Below are 21,094 nucleotides of genomic sequence, written 5' to 3'. Positions count from 1 at the left end.
CTTAGATAAGATCAAAAAGTAAATAATTCTTAAATATTTGATAGGTCTAATAATTTAATTCATCTCTCAAAATTTTTTCTTATTCAATCTTTCTAAATAAAAATGTTCGTTTGTAAAAAATCTTAAATCTCCGAAAGTTCTTCACCGATTGCTTTGAAATTTTGACTCAACGTTGCATTAGAATACGCGTGTATTACATGTATATATACAGGGTGTATCGGCACTAACCCGACAAACTTTAACCAGCTATTCCTTAGCACATTTGGAGTAAAAAATGTTATGGGCACTTTGCTGTCCGGTAGCATTTTTTTTTCAATTAAAAACAAAAAAATTAAAAATTTCCACACTCCATCACTGTCATTGGCATTGCTTTTCGTGTTCAACAGCTATTATAAGCAAGTATGTCGAAAAGCGTCTTCGCTCTTTCGCACACACTAAATAATAATAGTTAAAAATGAGACGAATGGTGCCGTGCCATATCGTTGTGATTGTAAAAGCGCGCCAATATAGGTACACACGTACATTATTCAACGGAATTCGAATAAAATATTGCCAGATGGGTTTTCAAACTTTGACAAAGGATAAAACAGTGGTGATATGTGGTGAAAATATGAATATTAAATTTTTTATTAAAAAAAACGTTACCGGAGAGCAAAGTGCACATAAGAATTTTTACTCCAAATATGCTAAGGAATAGCTGGTTAAAGTTTGTCGGGTACGTGCCGATACACCCTGTATATATAGGTACATAAAAACACATGCGTGTTATAATGCAACGTTGTGTCAAAAAAAATTTGTGTGGGAAATATATGTTTTTGACGAGTACGACTTTCAGTTAAAAAGCTGTGATTTTCTTTTTTTTTATTATTTGAATTATTATGCTTTTTCGGAGAATAAATTTTAATACTTCAAATTCTTCAAAAATTAGGTGTGTTATATAATCTCATGGTTTTTTCAATATTATTTTTATAATTAGATGTTGTACAATTTCAACAGGGAGTACATTTGTTTTGTATGCAGCTCCCCAGCTGATTACAGCGTATTGGAGATTTGATTGTACTATAGCGTGGTAGACCGATGTTAGATTCTCCAATGAGAGAAAATTGCGAATTTTCAAAAATAAATTAAATATTTTTCTTATTTTGTCATGTGTGACAGGTATATAGATGTCACCTGTGACAGGTAAAACGTGTTTTTTTTTTTAAACAGCGCCATCCATTGGACGTAAAAGCAACACGCGTTATGTTTCTCTATCTGCACAGAGAGACAGAGCCACAGCAATGCGTTGCGGGGTACAGGTACAGCTAGTAAATGTATTTAAATAAAAATGTTCATTTGTTCAAAATCTTAAATCTCCAAAAGTTCTTCACCGATTGCTTTGAAATTTTGACACAAAGTTGCATTGGTATAAACATATGTTTTTATATACCTATATTATATAGATGTCACCTGTGACAGGTAGAAACATGTTTTTTTTTTAAAACAGTGCCATTTTTTTGCTTCATATTTTGGAAATCGTAGACAGTTTGTTTATTATAAGGGTTCCAGTTCTTTTGAATTCATAGTTTTTTCTGGAGTTCCTCAGGGGTCTATCCTTGGACCACTCCTGTTTCTGATTTTTATTAACGATATTGGTTCAGTCATCACACATTCGCTGTATTTACTATTTGCAGATGACTTGAAACTATATCGCTCAATAAAAAACCATCTTGACTGTATTCTCCTTCAACGTGACATTGACTGCGTCTCAAACTGGGCCAAAATAAATGGCTTGAACTTCAGTACACCCAAGTGCAATATCGTCTTGTATACAAGATCAAAGAAACCGCATGTATTTGAATATACAATCAATGAAATTATTCTCCAACACCTAAACCAAATCAAAGATCTAGGAGTTATTTACGACAGCAAACTAACTTTTCACCAACACATCGATGATTTAATAAGCAGAGCATACAGGTTTCTCGGCTTCGTAATTAGAAACTCATATCCGTTTCGTAACACAAAAACACTGACGTTATTATATAACACACTAGTCCTAAGTGTACTTGAATCAAACTCGATCATCTGGGCTCCACATGAATTAACATACACTTTACGCATTGAAAGAGTCCATAAATTTTTTTTAAGGATTTTATTCTAGCGGCTCTATGGACGTTACCCTTGGCTTTACCCATCGATTTATATATTAGGCATGACCAATTACCACTCCCTAGAGACACGTATAGGTATTGCTTTGCTTAAATATTTTTTACAACTAATAAATGGTCACTTAAATTTTTTTGTACCAGAGTCTCACTCTCGAGGACGTCATCACAATCTTCTATATAGTAGAGCAAGCCGCACTAATTTATCTATGAACTCACGTGTGGGGAGAGCTACATGCTTTTTGAATGCGGTAGATAAAAAAATAGATTTATTTTTTGTCCTGTAGCGCATTTGCGAGATTTTTGGCATTGCATATACACTGCATAAATGGTACAATTATAACTTCTTAGGCTATATTACCTGTAATTGTTATAAATAAATGTACAAATTATACAGGGTGTCCGGAAACTCGTAGTACAAGCGGGAAACTGGTGAATCTACATCACATTTGGAGTTGATTTTGTAGTATATTTTTTTTTGATTTGAGCTTTCGTTATCGAGTAAATTGAGTTAGAAGTTGTTTTTTTTTTTTTTTTTTTTAATCAAATTCTTATAAATTATTACTGAAGATCAAAGTACCTAACTAATTAAAACTATTTGAAAGTAAAACAAATGAAGAAACTCGGATTTGAAGCATTATTTTGAAATCACCCTTCATTTAATCCGGTGTAATCATAAAATATTTCTGCTCTGCAGGGTTAAAACATCTGTTGTTCAACCCTAAACACCAGAAAAAACTTTAACCCTAAAATAGCTGAAAAATTTTTTTTTTGGTTTTTTTTTTTTTTTTTGTGAAAATGCTCAAATCAAAAAACTTTATGTTTATTTGGGTTCCCCATGTGGTGTAGATTCTCCAGTTTCCCGCTTGTACTACGAGTTTCCGGACACCGTATATATATATATATAAATAAATTATATAAATATAAATATAAATTATGCAATTATCTGTTGGACAAATATCCATTTTTTGAAAAACTGCGCCACCTCTCAGACGTAAAAGCAACATGCGTTATTGTGTCTCTATCTGCACAGACAGACTGAGCCACAGCAATGCGTGGTAGGGTACATCTAGTCTATGTAAATAAAAATGTATAGGTTCGTTTGTTCACAACTTAAATCTCCGTAAGTTCTTCACCGATCGCTTTGAAATTTTTACACAACTTTGTCACCAGAGATGTGCTTTATTTCAAATAAATCCATTTCAAATGGAAATGCAAAATGGGTATTTTCCATTTTGCATTTTAAATGCTTTTCTAAAAACCATTTTGCATTTTAAATGCTTTTCTCAATGCATTTTCCATTTTAAATGCTTTTTTGCAACATTCTTCCTACTTTCTCCACTAATCTTTTTTTCATAAGCCCCAAATATCAGTCGGTCCTCAACCTCGCTATGAGAGATAATTTACATTTGTCAAGTAGCTCCCTCGTAGGAGCCCTGGCAATTCAGTGATACCATTACAAAAAATACTGAACATGGGGCCATGACGCTGTAATTATTAACTGCTAAGTTTCTATGTTTTTATGTTGGCAACATTAGTCCCGCGCAAATTTTTTCGTGGTTTCATAATCTGCAGTCGTGGTGTTTTTGGATTTACCATCATGTGATATGTTTGTTCTACATTGATATCCATTATTAAATGACAAAATTGTTTAAAAATTCTTTAATTATTTTATTGTTTGACCTGAGAAATCATTTTGCATTTTCAATGCATTTTGCATTTTGCATTTGAAATGCTTTTCTAAAAACCATTTTGCATTTTCAAATGGAAAAATTTTGACCCATTTCCATTTTGCATTTCAAATGGTTTTGGGTACCCATTTTGCACATCTCTGATTGTCACATTTTAATACCCGTATGTTTTCATATACCTATATTATACAGATGTCACCTGTGACAGGTAAAAACGTTTTTGTTTTTTTTTTTAAGCAGCGTCATCTGTTGGATGTAAAAGCAAAACGCGCTATTGTTTTTCTATCTGCACAGACAGACTGTGCCACAGCAACACGTGGCGGGGCACAGCTAGTTGAAAAATATGAAACAATCAATATGCCATTTTGTCATATTTTTTGAGTTATATGAATATGTATATCAAAACTCTACAGTTCACAATGCAAATTATATTGCGAGCGGGAAATAGTTGCCTTGACCTAAAAAATTTAGACAGAAAAGTTGTCAAGATGACAGAGATCATGTTCAAGAGTTTTTACTTCTTCAAACAGATATCCGTTTTATAGTTAAGATAAAAAATATGTATGAGGATCTTGTATTAAAAGGTGCACCTTCTATTTAAGGCTTTATGTTGAATTAACCGAAAATAATAAATACGCATCGGTATGAAAAATAACTTTTCATCCGATAAACTAATACCTAGTACATTAAAAAATAAAATTTACCTGTAATTTTGTCCACAAAATGGTCCTCCCAAACGTAAAGTTTGATGGCTCTCATTCCCTTGATAATTTCAGTCATCAGACTGACTCTGCCATCTTTGTAGTGCATAAGATCTGTACTTAATTGTCCTATTTTATTGGCGATGAATTTATTGATCGGAATCAATACAATGCTGAATATGAGGCCGGCGAGGAAAGATATTCCAACTTGCATATGAAGCAGAAAAAGGGTAACGCCAAGCTGAAAAGAAAACGTAAAAAAATATATATGTATATCCAAAAATTTCACAACCTCCCTCTTCCTATCTCCACTCCCTGAAACCTCACAACATATCATAGTACCTCTGGTTCCAGATAGTAGGGTTTTTTGTGCGTTATTCACATAGTAAAACATACATTATTAAATCTGAACTGTTGTACTAATTTGAAAAACATACAAAAAAAAATCTATTTTCTTCGAGGTGATTCATTGGCAAACAATAAATAAAAACTAACTTGGCACACCTACAACAAACACAAACATTGATTGTGAAGTTTATTGCAACTATGTATGTATGTATGCACAATGAACACATTATTTTGTTATGGATTGTTATTTTTTTTCTCAATATATGGTTATTTATCTTTCTTAGTTTAGTACGCACACAGCAATTTTGTGGTTTAAAGATAATAATATGAGCTTGGTAGTTGAATTACACCATTCAATGGAAAAAATGTTGATTTTGAGCACTGTTTAACATTAACTAATATGTACAACTAGTTTTTTGAACCCTTAAAATTAATTATTTTTTGATATGCCGCTTCAAACATTGGATTCAGTTAACAGCCGATTCTCGGCCCGTGTCAGCGTTTGAACAAATATGTTAAGCATAATGGTTATCAAAATTTAACCAAATGCTGACACAGGCTGAGAATCTTATTTGAAGTAACAAATGAAAAAAATTAAAAATGGCGTAGATTGCCAATTTGTGATTATGTAAAATGTGACAAGGTTTCAAACAACCACGCCTAGCCTGATGTGATGGTGGAATGAACGTGTGTGGTCGAGCGGCACCCAAGATTCAAATCGAAATTTCGGAGAATCTGTAGGTCAAATGGTACTCAACCCTGGTTTAAAATAATGTGGCTTATTCTTTATTCCATTGAGGTCTGTAGTAATATTCAAGAAGAAATATCTTTACTTCAATATGATACATGAAAAACAAAGTCCCCAATTCTCGATTTAGTCGATAAGTATCTATATCTCTCTGAATTTGTTTTTTTTATATAATTTATATTTTGTTGTAAACTGTAACCAAAATTTTAGTACAGAATGGTTTTGTAGCTTACATGTTTATGTTATTGTAATGAAATTCAAGATTTCAGAACAAGATAAGTGCTTTAACTTCTTGACCGCCAAAGCAAAATTTTTGCCGTGCGCTACGTGAATTTATTTTCGTAATAACTAGCTTTTTTTTCGCAAAACGATATTTTGATAATGTGTTTATTTATAAAAATAGCATATAATCTATCACAAATAGTTTCAACAGAAAAACTAGTTTGTGTCCAGAGAAATGATTTTTTAATAGCATCCTTGGATACGCTGGCGAACAAGAGGTGAAATGTTAAGTAAAAAATGTCAAAATCGAGCCATTCATTGTGGATGTTTGAGCTGATTTGTTGAGGAGTGTACGGGTTAAAGAGCACATATAATAAATATAAAATATGTCAAAGGGTAGACCCGGCATTTGCCAAAAAAAAGAAGTAAACAAAAAAAACAGATTCACCAGTTTCCCGTTTGCGCCACCTATAAGAATAGGAGCGAGGTTAATAGGATTAATTTTATACCTGTAAGGGTATGCTCCAAATGGCGTGAAAGCTGGGGCAAGAATTTACAATTCTGTCCGTATCTGTGGACATGTAGTTGGTCAGTTCCCCAACTGTAAAGTTCTTATTCAATTCCGTTTTGGTAACAGAAAGGGTCTTCCTGAATACCGTTGTGATGATGGCGGCTCTCAGCTTCAGACTAACAACGGACATCAGCAAATTGAAATGGGACTCGCAAAAGGCGCCGATCAGTGCGGAGAGTAATAATCCTCCGGCATAAAGGTATCTGGAAAAAAAAAGGTTATTGTAGAATAGGCCAATAGGTAGGTATCATGGTTACCTTCAGAGAATTAGAATTATTGGCAACAACGGGGTATTTTACAACCCACAGGATACTGTTAAAAATAAGTGGAAGATTGAAGGTTTATTTTTCTGATTCTTATCATCATACTAAAAATTAGATTTGAATATTTTCATTCATAATTTAATAATTTGAATATTTTCATTCGTAATTAAATAATTTGAATATTTTCATTCATAATTAAATAATTTGAATATTTTGTAAGTCAATATTTTAAAAGCAATATAAAACCGCACATTCCTAAATTGTTCCAACTGGCTACAATGACATTATGACATAGAAAATGCTACTAGCTAGTAAGACGGATGTCACCAGTATTGGCCGGCGGGACGTAAATGAAGCCATATTCACAAACAAGAATGAACAATTCATTTTGGCAGTAAATCAAAAATGGCACATTTTAAATTGTTATAGAAAATTTATTCTTTAATGTAAAAATAAATAAGCTATCATTATTACAAATTTTTTGAAACACAAAAAAAAAAAACTGAGAAAATACCCTAATCTGTCCTTGCCTGTACAATCAATACAAAATGTACTAGACCTATTGACATTTATTCCCTCTTTCGACATAGAAAGATTCAAACTAGGAGTAGTCAGCCGTCTTGGTAGGTGCGGATAAAATAATAAACAACAAAGAATTATAAGAAGATTACCACAACAGATTGGGAGACCCTGCTTATAGAGTTAAAAATCAGGATGACGAATTGAAATGAGAACATGGTATCTTTAATAAGGCTTCTTTCTTAATGTGTGTAAAGCGCAATAAAGGCCTTGCTTGGTCATCCTACCCATCCTAACAATAAAATTAATCTAATAATAACCAAACATGTTTTCTTTTTGTCGTAATATGCACGGCAGAGAAATTTTTAAGAATATCACTCTCTTGTGATTAACAACGATGCCTTCCAACAATATGTTAACACAAAATGATAAGAAAACTAAGATAATTTGTGGTAGATTCACACAAAAAAAATATAGAAGATTAATAGAATACGTTGTAGTTAATGTACCAGTGAACTAATTATGATTACAGTATGAGTGGTCGTTGAAATCTCGAGTTTCATAAATATATTTACGTACTAACATTAATTAATAAATTAAGTCAAGTATAGTTGTGGCTATTTAGCTGCCACTATTTAGAAAATAAACTGGATTAATATAAATTAAATAAAGCAATTATCTTAGTAGAGGTTATTATAATATAAAGCCACAACTACAGCTACAACGGTTAACTACAGCCACAGAAATTAATGCATAAAAAACTTTCACAATGTGTTTATGTAAATTATATAAATAATAATTTATAACATTATTATAAATTTTTTCGGGATGGTAAGGAGACGATTGAAAGAAGTGTGTAGTATCAGTGTTTATTGAGTCAGTGTAGATGTTGCTATGACTCCGAACAGCAGCAGTGGGTGGGCATGACATAAGATCGACATTGTGTCAGTCGATATAGTCGAAGGCGAATCCTCTAGGTTGACGGTCAACACCGGATGAAGCGAAGATAGACAGTGGAGTGTGGTCGTGGCGTTGAAGTAGGTGGCTCGACACCGCATTGGTGAAGACCGGACTTGCAGGTGGTGTTCATTACTGGTGAAGATCATGGGTCTTCCTGATGCTCCAGTATGAAGTAAGCCGAAGGTACAGTGGAACTGGTCGGCAGATGCGAGTGGTGGGCTCAAACCTCGCGTGCGATGCCGGGTACACTTGTATGCACCTGCTGGAGCGGGTTGAGGGGAGCGTGCAAGGAGCGCGGGGAGCGGCGGAGCGGCCGTTCATCGCCAGACGCTTAAACGAGACTGACTGCTAAAGACTGACTTGGTACCGCAACATAGCCGCTTTATATATGATAAACTCGTTCGAGAACATTTCAGTAGACGCCAGGAGATAGACGCGGTGCACTTTCACCGCTAATCTTGTAGGTTCCAAATGTGATGCGCATTGCACAAATCAATGTTCTGGAACTTACAAATAGCTTGCCGCTACAACTTTATAACAGGCGGCACAAAAGCCCTCGATTTCCTAAGGCGGTAATATCATTTGTAAATAAAAAGAATTGGTTTGACATAATTATTCCGCATTCTAGAGGTGTACATTTATTTATTTTTTATTAATACCCCAAACTAGGCAAATTCCCGTATTATGGTGGTAATAAATAAGAAAATATAAAAAGAAATCATAATAAAATATAAAAAACATATAAAATAAAATATAAACACAATTATACAATGTTGTCCATATATCGTTATACAAATGGTAAAACGAAAAAAAAATAATAAAAAGTACATTGGTTTATCGATGTGTATTCTGTTTCTGTTTACTTGACAAATGTCAAAGTCATAGTGAAAAGACATTATTTTCAAAAATGAGAGCATATTCCGATTATGTGATGGACAACTTTTGCGCCACCTGTTATATTATGAATGTAGGTGCATAACTGCAAACATTGGCACATTAAAGCAATTTTCAATTCATAACATTTTGGGTGTTATCTATCAAATTGATATGATACATTTACTACTATCATAAACAACGACAAAGCAGTTATCTGGTTATGTCCAAACATCAGTGAAATGCATCATGGAATGGTGTGAAATAACATCAAAAGTTTTGTTAAAAATTAAATATTAAGCTTACCCAAATTCAACATCAATCGAATTGTCCTCAACGTAATTTATTAATCTGCTCAAAAGTAATGGGCCGGCAAAACCAGACAAATCAGAAAGCAGCTTCAAAAATCCAATGGAGTAGAATTCAAAGCCAAAGCATCTATGAAGGGCTTTAAAAAGTGTGACATTGTATTTCCTTTTTGGCGGCAAAACTTCTACTTTGGGCAAGGAACTTCTTACTCCCGAATGTTCACCAAGAGATCCATAACTTCCTAAACGTAAAATAAAGAAGGGACATAAAATTAATCATTTTACTGGGCATTGTATGTTATTTGGATATTATATTTGACGAAACATTAGTTGGCATTTGAAAACGTTACAACCAAAGAGGATTATAAACAAAGACATTTATTGAGACATTACTTGCATACAAAGTAAATTTACTTTCAATAAAAAGACATAACTTTGCCCTCTTATAGTATTATTTACCTAGCATCAATGACGTTACAATATATCTTGTTATTGTACCACAAAGTTAAGATAAAATGTAGCATGTAAGAAACACCCTAATTTTTTCAGTAAATTCTTAATACCTTGGCTTTTACTAGTGTCAAATCTGGCTTCCAAGAAACTGGGCATCTTGTATAGGGCTATCAGATTTTTCAATAGTGACCAGTTGACAACCATATAAAAATCTCAAGTATTCCAAAAATTGAATTTGGGAGCCACCTCTGGGCTGGATCCCCACAATACTTAATAAAAATTCTTGATTCTGTGCGGGAGGGTGGTCTGTCTGATTGACAATACGTTGTTAACAGACCGATTGTCATCTCTAATGCACATACGTATTTTAACAGAGCCTGCTCTAAGGTGCTAGAAGCATTGATCGCCGATGCACGGGCGTGAAACTCAACTGACATGAGCGGAACACCCATTCACAGTTGATGCTTTCTTCATGAGAACGGGTAATTTCTTCAACTCAATTTGTGTAAGTCGGCTCAAGTCGGCATGTGGAATGAGCTACCAACATCTGTTTTTCCTCCTTCATATAATCCGGGCCTCTCCAAGACCCGCATTAATAAATCCCTTCCTACAGCCCCTATCTTAACCAGCCTCACAACGCTGCCCAACAGTTGGCCTGTCTTTACACCGTATAGGCAGGGGTACTCTTGTGAGGGTCACATAATAAATAAAGAAATGATGAGAAAAAAACAAGTTAACTGGGTTAGGTAAGATTAGTTTTTTCTTTTTCAACAATTTTCAAAGTCGAGTGGTCCCTGTCCCGGTAAGACAAGAGATCCTGGGTTCGAATCCTACTTGTGACTGTTATTTTTTATTTTCTCTCTTGTTCTGTTTTCTGTTTCATTCTGTTTCACATGTTTTATCTTCCTCTTCAATGATACTTTTAAAAGTGTTCTGTTTTGTCAGTAATCTATTTAGTCATGGAACCATAAAATATTATTTATATACCTATTTTATGTAAATATGAGAGTACCTACCTAAAACCTAATATATAAATACTAGCCAGTAAGTAGGTAATTTTTGTAATAAAAAAAATTATCTTTGATTAGTGCAGATTCCTGTGTTATCATCAGAGGATTCATTTGACTTACCAGCACTGCTTCTTGGAGTGTTTTGTATGTCACTTGGAGCCTGATATTTGTCAACATTTCCTATCAAAGCCTTGTCCATCTTGCAACTTATCGTATTGCAGGACATGTCAGCAGGCAAGTCGAAAAGGTCATCTGGATCTTTGAGTTTCCTTTCTAAACCTGAAATATTAAAAAAAGCAACAAAAAATGTTTATATCACATTTGAAAAAACTGAAATATGGAGTCTTTAGGAACAAATTAGAACACATGAGAAATACATGTAGCTATTACAATATTCTACTTCCAAATTAGTTATTTATATTTGAAATATAACATTAATAACGTTTGGATAAACTTGTCGAATTCCGCTACACGCTTTATACGCAAAAAATTTATAAATAACACTTGGTTTCAACCTGATTACTACAAGAAATAAAGGTAAAGGTTACGAATTCCGCTTCACGGTAAATATGGAATGTTTACTTCGAATTAATACTTGAATTTAGTTATATTATTACTAAAAGTTACTATAAATGTTGGGGAACCTTTAATAACGCCTGCTCGCGTCCCTTTTAGAGTTATATCCCAGTTTTCAAGTAGTTTGTGGGCTACGATAGGTTTGTATAGACTGGTTTGTGATTTAATTCTGATACGATATTATGAATATAATCCAACTCTTGATATGAACATAGTCACCGTCGGCTGCGACTATAACAGCGCCGCATACTAATTGACATATCGCGTAAGCTACTTAATAAACGAAATTAAAATTAAAAGTGCATATTTTTCCATCTCCCCCGACATAATAAATCATGTTTTGAATTAAAGCTTTTAATTTTAATTAGACCATTTATTTAAAAGTGAAATATTGCGTATTAAGAGTGAAGCGGAATAAGAGAAAAATAATGAAATAAATATTTATGTGGTAGGAGATGGTAAAAGATGCATTAAAGTTTAATATTTTCTCAATCAACGTTAAGTTTTAAGGTTAGGAAATATGCACAAATTATTAAAATAACCCAAACTAAACCCTAAAAACCTATTTTGTGCATGTTTTTTAAATCCCAGACTTAAATAGTTGTCTCCATTAGATAATTAAGTTTACCAAAGTTTGTAATAATATTGTCATTTCAGCAACGCCGAAGAATGACTTGATTGGTGAATGAATTCTTAAGAAGTTTAGAGTTCCCTTGTAAAAATATTAGTGCAAACATTAAAAAATGTATATAATAGTACAGTTGGCACCTCTTAAGAACAATGGTTCCACCCAGTGAAATAGGAGTTTTGAAACCGGAGTCACTCCGAGCATAGCCGTTCCCAAAGTTCCTTCATCTTCTATAAAACCAAACAGGAGAGGTTGCTGCTCCCCCAACTAAAACAAAACAATGACATTCAGATCAAACAAAAAACTAAATACAAAATGTCAATTTGTAAAAACAGTATTTTACTTTGACTTTTACCATTTTTTTCCTTAATAAATCAGAAAATGTGCAGTATTTTGACATTTTGAGGAATATTCCCAGTGCATTTTTCATTAATTTTGACTGAAATGTCAAATTTTGAATTGTTTACTTCTAACTATCTACATGTTTGTTGACATACAATAATTATTGACACAAACCTAAACAGAAAAATGTGGGTTGGGATAAAGTAAATTTAATAAATTAAGTATTTAACTTTTTAAGTGTCAAAAGTACCCATTTGATATGAATAATTTGTATCCGTTGAGCGCCAGCGTATCCAATTGGTAATTGAAAATGATAATTTCTGTTTGTGGGATTTTTACCCTCGACACACTAGAGGTATTAGGTTGCGGTAGGTCGGCATTTCAAAGGTTAATAAATCTGAAGGGTCAGAATACTGGTTGATGGATATCTTTTAACCTCTCTTGGGAGTGATGAATTCATACATCTGTCACTCCTGGACGCACTTGACCCCAGATTCCTACCCACCCCTCATACCTTTTTCATTCCCAGAACTACCTCTCCTTCCTTTCCTAAAAGAGGCCCTCCACACAGCATACCCAAAGATGACAGAGGCCCCAAAGAGAATTATTTTCCTCAGGTCTGTGTGTGGTCTGTGGAGCTAATGCTAAAAAAAAGTGACTTTTTCTAGTCAATTACAACTGCCGTGGCAACACTGGCATCACTTTTCAGGTTGTCATTATCTAGAAAAAGACACCGGGAGCCAGGGGGGTATAACTCCGATCGAAAATTGGAACCGAATTTATGTGACGTCATATTGTTGCCTAACTATATCCACCAATGAAAAACTATGGAATAAACTGTTGAAAGGTGAGTGCTGGCTGAGTGTAACATTTGTGGTTGTTTGATATTTTGATCTCTAACTATGCCGTTTGGACGGATTTGAATACATTGTTTATCCAATATTAGCGAGATGTCAAACAGTTTGTGACTCTCATTTCTCAATCGGAAGCAAAAGGCCGAGTGGTTCCTTATGAAATTACGCGTTTCCAATGCTTAATCTTGACATCTCAAACACATGTTTGTACACAGGTGAGAATCTCTCTCTGTTTGGTTCCTAATTTGAAAATTTGTAATAGCCTTAATTTAACTTCACCGCAGAAATGAATCTATTTTCTTTTTCAGACAGTATCCGTGTTCCTGCCTTAACTGAGTTTTTCATTGTTCTGTCGTGAGGTAATATTTTGACTTTTCAAACAATTAAATTTATTTGGTATAATAAGTAGGTTCCGAATGAAAATTATATTGTCTATATATTGGCATATCTATGGTTAAATAGAGGACCAATTTGTTTCATACAAAAAGCCCAAAGATATTTATCTAGTGAGTGGTTTATTTAAGCCGGGAGCCATTTGACTCCCAATATGAACAGGGCATTACTATTTTTAATGTAACGTAATATAGGAGTTATAAATTAATTAACTGCATTAACATTGCAGGGGAGGGCAGAGGGAAATTATCACAAGCCTTCCCCGACAAATGCTATTTGCTCCCTTCATAAATACTTATTTGATAAACCATTGTATATTTAAGGCAAAAGAGTGTGTGTTACATATAACCAACACCTTTCTAAATAAATTTCATTACCCTGACAACGAAGATAGCCGCCGATCTTGTTCAAACAAAATTTAATAAATGGCTGACATTTATTTATTTACTGAATTCCTTATCCATGGCATATTATTATTTATTTATCCATACCTAAATAACATAGCAGTCAAGTATGAAAATTTTAAGAAATAGATTGGCAAAAATTAGAAAAAAAAAAATTAAATGTTTTAAACTTAACCAGCCTTAAAGAAAAATCACTTCACGACAGTTAAATGGTGTTTTTGTTACACACCGTGCAAAGACCGTGCAGTTTCTTTTCAGAATTGTTACCAATAAAAATGATTCGTTACATTCCAGTTTTAATCCATTAATAATGTCATACTGTGAATAATATAGTATAATCTTAAGGGAAAAAGCGAGGTTATTTAATAACACAAATGCCTTATGTATGTGCAGGTAAAATCAATGTTTATATTGATGAAAAAATGAATCCAAAATGGCCGATTTTTTTTAAATTCTCTGGGAATTGTTATAATAATGTTCAATCATTTTTAATTGTATGAACGAGATAAAAAGTTAAGTGACAGTAATCTTGCACAATCTTTGAATAAAAGGACTGTGTTCTTTATTTTTAATTCTCTGAAATTATTCAATGTTTAGATGGACGGGTTGTTTCGGAAAATTTGAACAATTCTTCAAATTTCAACGTTCATTTGCGAGTTCTGTGAAAGATATTTTCTAGTTCTGTTATTATTTCAGTTCTGTCAAGCAACTAGCCTATAATGATATAATATCAGAACTTGAATAGGACTTTCACAGAACTCGCAAATTAACGTTGAAATTTGATGAATTGTTCAAATTCTCCGAAACAACTGGTCCAAAAATTTTAAGTTATTTTTTTCATGCTTCAATTTTTAAACATTAAAGTATATAGTAAATACAAAAATGTAAAAAGTAATTTTAACTAGTTTCCAAAACAGTATTTGTTTTTACAACATCTTTAAAATTAACAAAAATATAGAACATTTAATTAATACACCTTTGAGAAATTCCGAAATTCAATGAGAAATTATATTATTTGAAGTTTATACAACAGATAAACTACCCCTTTTGACTGGATAAGAAATATGTACATCTTAAGTTTCTTTCCATGAACTATTTCATGTCAGTTTCTATTTTGCGTTTCAATTAATAAGTTTTTCATATGCACAATAAAATTTGATGGCTGTTAAATGTCAGCTTAGTCATTTTACTGTTATTAAGTAATGGCTGTTAAATGTCAGCTAAGTAATTTTACTGTTATTACATAGTAATGTTTTCTATTGAATGAAATTTTAACCTCTTGCAGTGAACAAGTTTAATTTTTGCATTTGGTGCTAGAGACGCAAACAATTTAAAATTTTTTACATAAGAATGAATTGGTTTAAGACGATCAATATATTTTATTTACCTGTGAATATTGAGATCCAACGAGATGGGGTGAGTAATATGTGGGACTCGTGATGCCTTCAGATGGCAGCAATGTAAAGGCGTACAATATTTGTAAAACTAACACTATTAATTCCAACACATACGATTGCTTGAGCAAGATCAGAGTCCTCAGAGAAATAACACTCAACACCGCCGTAATACTCCACAACACTAAAACTACAATCGGTCCACGGGGACTTATCCCAAGTCTATGTCTTAAGGCGAGAATGAAAGCAAAATGTATGATCCACGTTAAACATTCCGTCCCGCTGGTGAAATAATCAATCGCCATCGCTTCATTCTCAACTCCTTGTATGACCGTGTAGATTTTGATTACCGGAATCACAGCGATGCATAGAGTGACGATACTGCGCGAGTTTATAGCTATTTCTTGTAGTCTCCCGCGTACGACCCACCGCACTTGTTTGCCGACGTAATAGGCGGATGTGATGGCCAGAAGAAACAGGATGGGGATGTGCAGAAAGAGGCGCTGGAAGCAGTATCCCAAGTCGTGGGTAGCCGGGTTCCAGGGGTGCAGCCCCCCCGGCCCGCACATGTCCTCCCATCTCCACTGTATGCCGTGTAAATGCAGAAATGCCTCCAACATTTTGACTATTTATTCATGTCCTGAAAAGAAGAAATACTAATCAAACGGTGGTATAAGTAAACAATTTATAAAACCTACCAATATGGTCTGTTACAAAGCTTGGCACGCATAATATATCTTGGTGATGGGGCTAAAATAATCTCTTGGCCAAATAAAACATTTTTGAAGGCTAATATTTACACTGATATTTTTATGTGCTGCCACAACATCTAAGCAAGTAGGACTTGATTTATACATTTGTATTACCAAATTTTGGCTGTAATTTTTTAAGTGATGTCTCTTATAAAATTCTTAAATTGATTGAACACTTCGTTTTGGATAATAATATTATCAATCATAGGTCCTGATCAATAAGATAAGCTGCGCTAGCGGATTTATTTACCTTGCTATGGGGAAATAGTGGTAAATTCGTGAAATTATTAAGTTGTCAATAATGCAAACATCAACACGCAGAAAGCATTATTATTGATTCGATATTATTTACTAATGTTGGGCTCACCTGGTTTCATTATTTATACGAATCACTTTTTGCAAAACACACCCACTGTAAATAAATTGCATGCGTAATGAATGGTCACTAGCTAAAACAAAACAGTCAACAAAGAATGACAGGATGTAAAATTGACAGCAACACTGTTGTAGTTGTAAGAAATGTGAGGTTATGACGGCTAATTTTAGATTTGACGTTTCGAAAATTCAGCGATTCGCGCGGCTGTCATTCTGGTTTGATTTGGATTGTTATTTTACAAAATACGAACAGTTTTCACAAAAGAAAAGTATATTTGAAGTTATTTTATTACGGACTTTTTCAATTACTGTTAGTGAAAAGTGAAGTGGCTTGATTCGATTACTAATTGAATATCCACGATTTCGATTGATAAAATTGTATCGCGCTAGTATTGCGCGATGTCAATAATGGTAAGGCAGATTTCTGTTTGAATAGTTGATTGTTGTATTGAATCGAAGCGCCAACATTCAAAATGGATGTTGAATCGGAGGTGATAAGTTGTCACGAAGGTTCAACAGAAACAACTGAAATAATGAAAATAGATAACAATGCAACGTCTGAAATAATTGACAAAATATTGCCTTTAAAAATAGACGATTCTGACATTGGGGTTGAAAAGGAAAGTGAACCAATTGATGACATCATAGATTATTTAGCACACAATAATGAAGTGACTTTCAAAAGTCAACAAATTGGTGAAGCGGATTTGGACATACAAGAAAAAAAGCAAATCGCTTTAGATTTGTACAAAAAGGGAAAATCGTTATTTTTAACCAAATTTGGTTCGTATCTAACGCACAATCATCTCTTATATTTTGAAAAATCAGCAACTGAAGAGTGCGAAGTTAAAATAATTATATCGCAATTACAGAAAATATTACACGATATGGATAAAAAAGTTCTGACAAAAAATCGACGATTTGAAGCCCTCAATAAAATGTTGAAAGAAAATGCATACTTTAGTGAAAGTGAAATGATGAGACGAAATCCATTACTCTACGAACATCTAGTTGGTCAGTATTTATCAGAAAAAGAAAAGCTAGACCGTGACAATATTGACACAGCTAACATCACACTTTTAAATGTCCTTTTGGAAGGTATGGACAGGCGCAGAATAAAGGACATTTTAGAAAAACAGTTGGATGATGAAGATTCTTCTTCAGAAAGAGAGGAAAATGGTAGTTCTTCCGATTCCGAAAGTAGCGATGATCAGTTTGAAAGAGCACAAGCATCAAATTGGGGGGAGTTTGAGAAAAATCCTAATGTTCCTACTAAACGGATAAAGCCAATAAAAAAACGCCAAAAAGTCGAAATCCCCGTGGCGACTTCTTTCATTAGTGCGTCTGAAAGAGCCCTTCTTCGCCAAGAATTCGTCCAAGAAATGTACCGAAGCTTCTTAGCTGGTGAGGATGAAATTGACTACGAACCCATTGACAGCAATACAGATCTGGATTGTTTGGACGTCAGAGCAATGGATGAAGAAGAGAAATACTTCGATTCTGAAACTCCCCAGGAGTCAGAAATGCCTTCCCCCGCAGCCTCTTTTACTAATGAGCCCAATGGATGTGCAGATGAGAATATTGCAGACAGTGAAGACGAGTTGGATGTTTACATGAAGCATTTAAATAATCACCCGGCACTCAACATTATATCGGACAATAAAATTTAATAAACGATTTTCAAATAACCCTTATATTATTTCATTGTTAAATAAAAACCACTTAATCCTAGAAATCATCACTATATTATAGTAATTAATGATATCATATTAACATTAGCTACCTACTACCCGGCTTCGCCCAAGTTTCTTCCCCTTTTTCTCGTTTTAAAATATTGAGCAAAAAATATATGGTGTCTTGTTTTATTTTTTTACGCAACTTAGATATTAATTTAAAAGCTATGTATTATCTTGAAAGACCTTACAAGCATAAACTATGCGATGACTTACAATTTGTAGATAGAAACATAGAGATAGAGCTCACCAATTTGATGATTTTTTTGCATCAGTTTTGTGGACGTGTTTCGTGATCCAAATATTTGTCCAATCGGGGCTTAAATTTCCAACACAAAACTGTTTAAGAAATTTAAATGGGATGGTGATCTACGATGGCGACTGTAAGTGAGACAGAGCGATGGGCTATTTGGCAAAATGTTTGTTTTGGCACTTCTAGTTTCAATTCTTCTTTATTCTATGTGTCTACCGTCTACTATCTATAATTGCGTAATTTTCACACTTATTATTTTTTGAACTGTAAATAATAACAAGTAGGTACCTACCTACCTACATATTATGAACCTATATACTATTATTTTTTTTATCGCGATACAATATTATTTGATCGATTGCATTAATTTAATTAATATTTGTTTCTCACTATTAATATGTAACTAACGTTATTTGAACAAAGAAAAAATGATAACATTTTCCAGCGAACATGCAGATCTACATACCTATTTTGGATATTTCTGGGTTCTATGGTTTTTATGGTCAGTTTTCACCATAAATAAACCACTCACCAATGACCAAATATAGTAAGTACTGTTTATTCCCTGTTCAATGGTTTTCACAGTAAATTAATCGTAGAGAGGACAGAGCAAGAGACATCATTTAAAATGCCTTCTTTTGATAGTAAGTACCTAGGTAGGTAAGTACTTACTGCAATCTAGATGACCATTGTCGTAATATCGTGATCAATATTGTTAATGTGGTATATTTATTACGCATTTATTTACAGGTCGACACTACTAAATAGGCGCCTCTCGTAAATAACATTAAGCCCCTACATCTTATCCTTATCTTTGATAACGTTTGGCATTTTTTGACATTACCATTATTAATCAATTTATGAATTAAATCATGTTTTGTTATCTGATGACTAATGTTATTAGTAGGTACGGTAGTTTTTAAGGTAAACATCCCGTCTATATAGATATAAAAAAATAGGTTGCGTCGTTTCGCGTTGTGAATTTGCGAGAATAATAAAGATTTATGTTATTTTTAATAGATTTTAATGTTGAGAATAATGTGTAGTAACATTCAGAGTTTTAAGAAAGGTAATTCCAATAAAAGGAAACATTCATTGCTATTTCAATTTTTAAAAGTGCTTTCACATATTTTTTTAAACTAGTTTACTTCTTATTAAAAAAATAATTTATTGGTATAAAAAAAAAGAACATTAATTTTAAACAGTGCTTCACCTTTTATTACAAAAACAAAATTAACTCAGCTAGCAAAATTAACTCATTTAACACAGTTAACTCAGTATTTTAAAAAGTTTTCCAGGTGGAAATATTGCCTTTTGTCAGTTAACATGTGGTTTGAAAACTTCGAGTGTGATAGAGCCGTGGAGAGAGTCGGACAGATCATCAGTCATTATTTTAATATAGCCGCATGAATCCAGTTTTAAAAATAACTGAATTTAAAAAAAAAAATTGCGAAAAATGCAAAAGTTGTATTAATCATGTGAAAAATGCATTTTTTTACGAAAAACGGTGAAAAAATGCAAAACAACCTTTTTTTCGGTCTCTAAAGAAAATACTATAAACTTAACAATGTTTCAAAAAAAAACTGCAAATGTCGAAATTTTAACAGTTGTATTTTTGACACTTCATTTTGACACATTGCTGTTACCGACACATTTGAAATGATGACATTATTTTATCACATCGAAGTCACTTTATTTATTGGCTTACCACGCTGATCAATAACACTGGCCAACACACAGTAACTTTGGTGCCTCGGGTTTTTAATGCTGTTTTTGTCTAATTTTATCACGCAGAAACCAAAATCATATTTGGTGTATACGGAGAAAAATGATTATGTATATCTGATTTATTAAAATCCTGTTAAAAATGTGATAGCAGACCATTTTCTAATAAACTGTTAGTACTTTCAGAATATATCGGAACACGCGTTCATAGAGCTACGTTTATCTACAACGATAAAATGCGAAAATATTTGAATTTTATGAACACGTGTTGGGAAATCGCCATAACACGTTCGTGTTTTAGTTTATTAGCAAATCCGTTAATTCATTAGTCCCGCCTTAGGCCTTATTAGGCCTGCAGTCCCGTTTTTAACGGGAATACGAATAGTTTTAAGAGATTTTTTAATATAATATATACACTAGAGCGATGGAGATTTCCGGATGTTCGGCTTAAATTTTTTTTTAAATACTTAATTATAATTCTTTTCAATGTATTCGTTTCACCTTAATTTGGGTAGCTATCGCTCAAGTGGATAAACAACAACGGTTACAAAGTTAAAAACATATTATTTAAAACTGTACATTCAACAATATTACTCGACACAAATAAATGAGGGAAACAATAAAATAATTCCACAAACAAAATAAAAATACAAAAAAAGCTATATTAAAAAAATATAGGTATATCTTAAAACAATAAAAAATATACCTACACAGTACACTTATTAACACAACCGGACCAATAATCACATAATATATAATTATATATATATATATATATATATATATATATATATATATATATATATATATATAGCGGGATATATATATATATATATTTAAATCTTAGTCAC

General features: G+C 33.1%; 2 protein-coding genes across 2 annotated transcripts in view; one reads left to right on the top strand and one right to left on the bottom strand.

Moving 5' to 3' along the window:
- The window catches only part of LOC149420948 (ATP-binding cassette sub-family C member 10), a 39,171-nt gene extending 22,514 nt beyond the window's left edge, over positions 1–16,657 (bottom strand). Inside the window, exons 1-7 of the mRNA XM_089635631.1 lie at positions 16,525–16,657; positions 15,399–16,045; positions 12,159–12,285; positions 10,935–11,093; positions 9,350–9,593; positions 6,367–6,631; positions 4,543–4,780 (exon numbers count right to left, since the gene is read on the bottom strand). Coding sequence (XP_089491757.1) covers positions 4,543–4,780; positions 6,367–6,631; positions 9,350–9,593; positions 10,935–11,093; positions 12,159–12,285; positions 15,399–16,025 — 1,660 coding nt within the window. The 5' untranslated portion in view covers positions 16,026–16,045; positions 16,525–16,657. The remainder of the gene's footprint in view (positions 1–4,542; positions 4,781–6,366; positions 6,632–9,349; positions 9,594–10,934; positions 11,094–12,158; positions 12,286–15,398; positions 16,046–16,524) is intronic.
- Positions 16,658–17,005: 348 nt separating this feature from the next.
- LOC149420947 (coiled-coil domain-containing protein 97) lies at positions 17,006–18,202 on the top strand. The gene has a single exon (XM_089635632.1). It carries the CDS (start codon positions 17,006–17,008, stop codon positions 18,200–18,202), a length of 1,197 nt encoding a protein of 398 aa, XP_089491758.1.
- The last annotated feature ends 2,892 nt before the right edge of the window (positions 18,203–21,094 follow it).

The sequence above is a fragment of the Hesperophylax consimilis genome, chromosome 9 (genome assembly GCF_061612785.1).
Source record: "Hesperophylax consimilis isolate HC1 chromosome 9, BYU_Hcon_1.0, whole genome shotgun sequence".
In the NCBI taxonomy this organism is placed as follows: domain Eukaryota; kingdom Metazoa; phylum Arthropoda; class Insecta; order Trichoptera; family Limnephilidae; genus Hesperophylax; species Hesperophylax consimilis.
Note: the sequence above shows the minus strand (reverse complement) of the source record. Positions and strands in the feature narration are given on the sequence as shown.